Source organism: Ipomoea triloba, chromosome 4 (genome assembly GCF_003576645.1).
Source record: "Ipomoea triloba cultivar NCNSP0323 chromosome 4, ASM357664v1".
Taxonomy (NCBI): Eukaryota; Viridiplantae; Streptophyta; class Magnoliopsida; order Solanales; family Convolvulaceae; genus Ipomoea; species Ipomoea triloba.
In genome coordinates, this window is record NC_044919.1 from 26265623 (window position 1) to 26274979 (window position 9357).

General features: G+C 34.2%; 1 protein-coding gene across 1 annotated transcript; it reads left to right on the forward strand.

The window, feature by feature from the left end:
• Nucleotides 1–6430: 6430 nt before the first annotated feature.
• On the forward strand, nucleotides 6431–8370 carry LOC116015556 (berberine bridge enzyme-like 15). Its single transcript, XM_031255662.1, has one exon. It carries the CDS (start codon nucleotides 6446–6448, stop codon nucleotides 8069–8071), a length of 1626 nt encoding a protein of 541 aa, XP_031111522.1. The 5' UTR covers nucleotides 6431–6445; the 3' UTR covers nucleotides 8072–8370.
• Nucleotides 8371–9357: the final 987 nt, after the last annotated feature.

Consider the following 9357-nt stretch of genomic DNA (forward strand, 5'->3'; position numbering starts at 1 on the left):
TTAATTAGTATTAATGAATTATTTGTGTTTAAATCTTAATTTTGTTACTAGTATTAGTTTGTTATAATAATTATAATATTTACAAAGAGTGTGTGTTCTTTTCGGTTCTATATATAAGCAATAATTTGATTGAAAGGAAAAATAAATGAAATACTTATTTTTAAGAATAGAAATATTCATTTAATATAAAAAGAGAAAAAACATAACTTTAAAATAACTAGTATTTTCACCCGTGCGATGCACGAAATGGATTTTTTTATAATATATTAAGAATATTTTGATCGATATATAATTATATAAATTATAACATCAAATATTATATAGTACAATTGAATATATGTTTTGGATCGATTATGTTTTCTGATGTTATCCTTGTTTGAATTCCAGCAAATAATTGTTTAATTAATAGATAATGTGTAGATGTATGCATGCGGTGTTGGAATTTTAGATATTTTATATATAATTGTTTAGAATTTTTATAAATTTGGCAAATATGCTCGTTCTCTAGTAACTTAGTTATAGGAATCAATTGATATTCTAACTCATATGTATGGAAAATATATTTTTGTGTAGATATATAGCAATTTTTCCATCTTGAAAAAAAATAATAATATCACCGGTTGTATTTACACATTATTGAAAACATCTTTGTAGACAACATCGGTAGTAGCAACACAATCTTGTCCATCCTCGTCTATAACTAATTAACACTTTCAGGCTATCAGGATGAGTGACTCGGGAGAAAGCCATGTACAATTGATTGTGATTAAAAACTGATTTTTTCAGCAATAACCCAACGTGATGAGTTAGTGTCCAGCCCTGCCTTTTGTTGATAGTCATGGCATATGCAAGCATCAATGGGAATTATTTATGTTGGAACTTGAAGGGCAATCTCGTATCAGAAAGAGTGAGAGACATTCGAGGGATAAGAACTTTGGTTCATTCATGTGTCCCATTAACTATTCTTGCTTCAACAATGTGATCTGCCAATCTTGTGATGATGAGTCGCGTATTGTTATAAAGACCAAGAGAATGATCTATCTTCCGCAATAACATAACAGGTGCACTGACCTTTAGGGTGTGTTTGGAAACACGGAAAATGATTTCCGGAAATTATTTTCCGGGTTTCCTTTGTTTGGGAACGCATGGAAAATACGGTCAACGGAAAACATTTCCGTTGACCAAGGAAAATCAAGCCAAATTTCCAGAAAACAACTTCCGGAATTTTTTTCCGGAAGTCATTTTCCGGAACCATGGCGTAGCTGCGAAAATGGAGCTAGAGAGAAGGGTAGAAGCAAGAGAACATTCACCAGAACCTGAGGTGAGGATAACCGCTCTATTTTCTCCTAGTATAATGGATGCGCCCCTCCCAAGAGATTTTAGGTTACCCACTATCAAGACCTACACCGGGACTTCTGACCCGCGTATCCACATGACAAGGTACAAGGCACATAATGAGTTATGACTATTAGTTTGAAGTAGAAAACTTAAAAGTGATACGGTCTGCAATTTGGGCTATAGGGTGATTTCCCAAATACATATCACTATTTATGCAATTGCAATTTATATCGTAAACCAGGATGTACTGTGGACCTTGGTCTAATATATAGAATTTGACTTTATAAAGTATAATATTTATGTTCATAATGCACAAAATTATATAGTTGAAGATACATAAACACTTAACATATGTTCATAATGCATAGAATTCATGTTCATTATATCGTGTTTATGTATATGTGTATTATGAACATGAATTATGTGCCTTATGAAGTTAAATTATGTGTATTGAATCAGGGTTAAATGTGTTGTGGACCCTGGTCAATGATATAACGATTGTTATGCAATAGGCTATCCAACTTTGGGTCACAGGCTGATGGCCCAAGTAAGTACGTTTTGCCCAAATCATATTGTGGACTAGCTGTTGAAACAGGCCAGCAGGACGAGCTAAAAAAGCCTGCCAATAATATAGGCTTAAAGGAGGCTGGCCTGCCTTAAATCCGTAGACTTTGGCGGGGGCCGGTTAAATTTAAATAAAAATTAATATAAAAGTATTATTAATAAGTGTATAATAAAATAATTTTTTTTATATACAATTGGAAGGGGATACCCAGGTAGAGTGATTACAGCATCCTAGCTATTTCCGATGGTATTCCGCCAACTACATCATCATCTAAGTGACTTCTAACAACATCTGGCGGCTCTGTGAGAATTGTCAAACGTATTGGAAAGAGCAGCGAGCATATCAGCCGTGTGATTCTGCTCTCGTGAAGCCCAGACCACCTGCCAGAGCTGGAGTCTGCATAGTTCCTTTCTGCATGCTTTTATGATATTATGGACAATGGCATTTGTATTTACCTCCTCCACAATCTCTTTTGAATCACTTTCAAAGATGACCTTATTGCAGCCTAGATGGACAATGGCATTCACTGAGTGGTTTCAATATAATTATTACATTTTAGATATATGTTCATTAATGGAACTGGAACACAATGTTTGCCACACTCATACACATTTAAACATTTTTCAAACTTTAATAACATCAACAAGAAAAAATATTTTCTTTAAGGAAGTTTCCTTTGTAGAAAGAAAATTATGACATGGAATAGTATACAGCCAAACAAGAAAATTAGATATCGTAGTTTCCCCATGTGTATTTCTTGAGGTTTTCATTTTTCTTGGAAAGAAATTCAAACGTGATTTTGCACAGCCGTAGACAACTCTATAACCTAAGCTAAGTTTTTCTTCGTGTTGACATTAATCTTCTTAAAGGTTATTGGCTCCAAAACCTGAACAAAGTAGACATTTATCCATACTGGACAGAGATTGAAACCTCCAGATAGGTTTGACATACGGGCAGGATCGAAAATTTATAATTTATATGGTTGTCCGAGTTACAAGATAGAATGTATATTCGGCATGATCAATATAAATATCACTCGGTTATCTAAAAAATCAAAATCCTCAATTACATTTTCAATTGTGACTTGCTATTTATTTATTATTTTTTAGGTGACCAGAGAAATCTTGTGTGACGAGTTAGATAGAAATCGAGAGTGTTTAAGAATAATTAAACTTCTATAATCATTAGATAATAAAATCATGTTATATCTACTCAGTCATCCCTTTCTGAATTACTTAGCCATATGATCTAACAGTACAATTCATATTTACAAATAAGAACAAATACTTAAATATGGCAAAAACTCGTGTAGACCGTCTCACATATCCTTATCTGAGAGACAGGTCGGGTCAAGATGAAAAATGTAATAATTATATTGAAAAATGTAATACTAATAAGAAATAAAGTGTTTGTTACTTATAAAAGAAAGTGTAATACTTTTGAGAAGAAATGTACTACCTCCGTCCCAAAATGGTTGTTTGGTTCGTTTAACGAGGCTTGACTGAAGTAATTTTTAATCCAATTTTTCATAATATTAAGTTTAGCATTAATATATAAAATTTATATATTTAGAAACTACATTAAAAGTACTATTAAACACAAAAAATTAAATTTAAAAATAATAAAAAAAATACTAAAGAAAATAAGCAAAGAAGAAAGTGTTGGTTTGACCAATGAATAGTAAATAGGACAGGTAAAATGAGATAGAGGGAGTAATACTTTTAAATCAAAAGCATTACGTTTTTCTTCAAAAGTATAACAATTTACTTTATAAGTAATAAAACTTTATTACTAATTAATATTAATTTTTTCAGTACAAAGTATTACATTTTCATCTTGACGCGACTTGTCTCACAGATAGGATTTGTAAAACAATCTCATAAGAAAATGACTCTATATGAAATTAATCTCCTCTTAAAAGAATGTACGTAAATCACCAACTACTAGTGTGATGACACCTATGTTACCATTCTAAATGGGTAGTCATAAGATTGGACCTAGATACTACCATATAAAGTTACAACTTTTGAAAGTTTAAATGTCTAATTGACTTTTTGAATACAGTTCAAGGGCTTATTTGACCATTTTCTCGAATACTTATTATAGAAACTTTAAGCCCAATTTGAAATAAATAAACTATCACTTATAATAGTTTATATGTGCAATTTTGATACTATTTATGATAGAATAATTGCTACTAACTTAATGATAAATATTGTACTCCCTCTGTCCCATTGTACCTGTCCTATTTACTATTCATTGGTCAAACCAACTCTTTCTTCTTTGTTTATTTTCTTTAGTAATTTTTACTCATTTTTAAATTTGATTTTTTGTGTTTAATAGTACTTTTAGTGTAGTTTCTAAATATATAAATTTTGTATATTAATACTAAACTTAATATTATGAAAAATTGGATTAAAAATAACTTCAGTCAAGCCTCGTTAACTGAATCAGACACATAAAATGGCACGAAGGTAGTAATACTTATAAATGAAATTGTGATACTTACAAAGTGTAATTGTAATGTAAATATTGTAATACTTATATGTGAAAGGAATAAGGTCCAAATTGGTCACTGAACGAAACGTGAAAGTGCAATTTGACCATTGAACGAAAAAAAAATGTAATTAAGCCACTCAACACTCCAAATGTATGCAATTTCACCTAATAGTAGGTTAACATCCCATCTAGCAGGTTGCACGTTGACATGAAAAATGACTTGACATTTTTTTTTTGTTAATTTTCTTTTTCTTTTTTTTTTTTGAAAACCCTTTTTCGTGAATAAAATTTGTTGCACTTCCACGTACCATGTACTAGGCTGCAAACTAAATTTCAATCATTCTTTCAAAAAGATTAAAAAACTTCAATCAGAAATCTCCAAATCAACTGTGAAATTCTCAAATCACGCCTAAAATCTCTATTTGTTTCCTTGTTGCTTCAGGGTTTCATCAGATTGAAGTTTATCTGTTCGTAGCTTCATCAATTTCCAGTTTCAATTTCTTATAGCCAGTTTGGTTTGTTGAAAAATATTTGAAGGGTGCATAAGTTCATACAAAAAAACAAGGTACTGCAGCAGATTTTTTGCAAATTATAATAGTAGGACGTGAACTGTGAAGAGGGGTTTTAGCACCAAAGTAGTGTTTGGTCCACATTTTGCTTAATGTAGCTCCAAAGTAGTGCACTGGGAAGAGAATCATGTTTCATTTTATATTAACATCTTAAATATTATATAAAATTATAAACTTAATATATATCTTCCAAAAAAAATTGAATATAAATTGCAGCATATTTTATGCTAGAAAAGGGTTTTCAAAAATAATACCAAAAAAGGAATGAAAAGGAAATTTTAAAAAATGCCAAATCATCGTTCACATCAACATGCAACCTGCTAGATGAGTTGTTAACCTGCTATCAGGTGAAATTATATACATTTGGAGTGTTGAGTAGCTTAATTGCATTTTTTTTTTCCGTTCAGTGACCAAGTTGCACTTTCTAGTTTCGTTCAATGGCCAATTTGAACCATATTCTATGTGAAATGTTACTTACGAAAGAAATTATAATACTTATTGTAGAAAATTTGTTACCAATTTGAATTAAAAATAAATCGTTTCTTATGATAGATATTGTAGTAATACTTATATGTGAAATTGTTGTTATACTATTTAAGATAAAATTGATTGTTACCAATAATAAATATTGTAATTGTGATACTCGCACACTCAGTTGTCTAGAACCCGACCCGCTATCTCACAGACAAGGAACTGTGAGACAATATCACACAAGTTTTTGTAATTATATTATTGCACAATTTAGATCGACTTGTTTTTAAGAGTCAATTCCACTTTTTTCTTTTTAAGTTCGGTAATCTAACTCTATTTCTATGTATAATTTAATGACCTATTTAATCCTTTATCATAGTTCTCCTGAGTATAAGCTAAGGGCCGGGGATTTTTACATGAAAGATACTGTGTACTCCCATTTTCTACGTCCAATTTTTTCCTCCCGCACACAAAATATTAGTGTATACATTTGTATTGAGACTCACATGAAAAAAGTAACTTATCAATATCTGTCACATCAAAGAATAAAATTTAGGAGTCCATGTAATAGAACTCTTTTCACATGCATGCATGATTACAATTTCTTATGCAGTTAAATACCTACCATAAGAAATAAATACCAATAGATCTATGTATCATATATGTATGCAATTAGTCCTTCTTCCCTTGGGACAAATATTGCCATTTGAAGTTGGATTATATTCTTGACTTTTTTAATCAATAGATTCAATTCAATTTGATGATTATCACGTGGTACGTAGGTACGAAACATAGGACATTGCAAGTATATCTATCATCTAGATGTACGAATGAAGAATGTTCAAATTGATGTGATGAATTGAATTGGATGGCATGCATGCATCAGTATAATGAAATGTCCCACTTCATGCACGTATTGACATATTCAATCAAATTCACCCTATAAATATGGATTCTTATCGTAATAACAGCCAATTGATCCGATCGATCTCACAAGACAACGATGCAGACATCTTCCGCTACTTCCATCTTTCTGTCTCTTTCTTCACTGCTTCTTCTCTTCTCCTCCAATTCACGGGCTGAATCACCCGACATCACCCACGAACATTTTCGCCGCTGTCTCATCCGAATCTCCCAAAACTCAGCTTTCTCCGACGATGTTTACACGCCCGACAACCCCTCCTTCTTGCCCATCCTACAATTCTCCATCCACAACCGCAGATTCAACACCACCCACACCCCACGCCCGCGCATCATAGTCACGCCGCGCCAGGAGTCCGAGGTGCCGGCGGTCGTGTATTGCGCCAAGGAACATGGCGTCCAGGTCCGCGTCCGAGGCGGCGGCCATGACTATGAAGGGCTGTCCTACACTACGGATTACGGGAACCCGTTCCTCGTACTGGATCTCGCCAACCTGAGGAACATCACGGTCGATGCGGAGGCCAAAACGGCGTGGGTCGGCGCCGGATCCACCATTGGACAAGTGTATTATTCGGTTTCGGAGAAGAGTAAAACGCTGGGGTTTCCGGCGGGTGTTTGCCCCACCGTTGGAGTCGGAGGGCACTTTAGCGGCGGAGGGTACGGTGTTTTGCTCAGAAAATATGGTCTTTCCGCGGATAACATAATCGATGCCCGCTTGGTTGATGCGAATGGGAGGATCCTGGATAGGAAAACCATGGGGAAAGATCTGTTCTGGGCGATTAGAGGGGGTGCAGGGAATAGCTTTGCAGTGATTCTTGCATGGAAGATACGTTTAGTTGATGTACCAGAAACCGTCACGGTTTTCACCATCAAAAAAAATCTGGACGATATCGGCACAAGATTGGTACACAAATGGCAGTCTATTGCTCCCAAATTAAACAAAGATTTGTTCATCAGAGTCCTCATAAATAGAGTGAACTCCACCGCCGAAAATCCAACCATTCAAGCCGCCTTCAACTCCCTCTATCTCGGCAGGGCTAACAAATTGCTCCCAATCCTCCAAAAAAGGTTCCCAGAGCTAGGGCTAACCAAGGAAGATTGCAGGGAAATGAGCTGGGTCGAATCCTGTCTATACTTTGCAGGATTCCCAATCGGAACACCCACAAACGTTTTACAACGCAGGGTTCAATTATCCAGGGTGCAGTATTTCAAGGCAAAATCTGACTACGTGAAAACCCCAATCCCCATGGAAGGACTAGAAGGGATCTGGGAATTTTTCTTCAAAGACGAAGGCGCATCGGCCGAGCTGATCTTGAACCCATACGGGGGAAGAATGAGGGAGATTTCAGAGTCATCAATCCCATTCCCTCACAGAGATGGGAATCTGTACAAAATCCAGTATTTGGCGTACTGGAATACAGATGACAGTAAGGCTTCTGTGACTGAGAGGCACATAAGTTGGATGAGAAAGCTGTATGCTTACACAACTGCCTTTGTGTCCAAGCACCCAAGAGAAGCGTACGTGAATTACAGGGATCTTGACATTGGGATAAACAATGAAGGCAACACAAGCTTTGCACAGGCCCGCAAGTGGGGGATAAAGTATTACAAGAATAATTTCGACAGGTTGGTTACTGTGAAGACCAAGGTTGATCCCACCAACTTCTTCAGGAATGAGCAAAGCATTCCTCCACTTACACCCTCGTGACGCTGGGAAAAGAGACGCCAGGCTTCATTCTTGCAAAAGATGAAAACCGCATGCATGTTATAATAAGGCACCGTTGAATATCCATGATTTAATTAATTTACTCCTCTCCATTATATTATTTTGTTGCATTATTGTATTTCAAGGACTTTTCCATTACGTGTATGTGAAGTCTTTTCCTCATTTTTGTTCACACTAAATGCTTACTATACATTGGAGTTTGTACGATTATGGTTCTGGTTGGTGCAATACAGTGGTTTTAATATAACTCATTGGTATATGAATTGAAATGTTATCCATTATGTACATCTTCAAATAGTGACTATGACTTTCCCTTGTCACTCATGAATGTTTTTGTGACATAATTATTATTAGCACAATAGCATAGAACTACAATAATATGATAAGTAATGCACAACAGTCGGTGTATTAACGGATAGAGATTTCAGTAAACTACTCGTATTCGTGTTCAGTAAACATTCATTTATTAAGGTAAACGAACATAAATGAACAAATGTTATTTAATAAACAAACATAGTATGAACATTTGTGAGCTCCTTTGTTAAGAGCTCATGAACAAACTTGTTAATGTTTGTTTAATAATGTTCATTAATAAGCTCGTTTTGTGTTCGTTTAATAATGTTCTTTAATACGCCCGTTTAGTGTTTGATTGAATACAATTGATTTATTTTATTTTATTTTATTCGGTGTTCATATACTAGTTTACTACTTTTGTTTAGGCGTTTAGCCTATATTTTTAAAAAATTACTTTTGGACTTATTTGTATTATTATTATTTTTAGGGTCACACTTGTATGAGACCGTCTCACTGATCTTTATTCGTGAGACGGGTCGGGTCGGGTCGGTTCAAAGCACCGTGCAAATGTCATACTTATATGCTCAAATATAACAGTAATCAAGAATACAATTTTTGTTACTTATAAGAGAAAAAGTAATATATACATTTTTCATAATAAGTAATATTGACAAGTGTCCCTTATTTATAAGGGTAAATATAATACTTTTGAGGAAAAATATAGTACTTTTAAATCAAAATGTAAAAGTATTGTATTTTCCTTAAAAGTATTACATTTACCCTTATAAGTAACAAAATTTTTATTTGTAATTAGTATTACATTTGAGCATATAAGTATGACATTTGTGCATATAAGTGTTACATTTGCATCTTGACCCGGTCCAGCCCGACCCGACTCATGGTGAGACGGTCTCACACAAGTTTTTGCCTTATTTTTATAGTGGTTATGTTGTTTATTTGGTTATTGTTCATGA

Coding starts and splice junctions, on each gene's coding strand:
- LOC116015556 (XM_031255662.1), top strand. CDS start 6,446: ATGCAGACATCTTCCGCTACTTCCATCTTTCTGTCTCTTTCTTCACTG.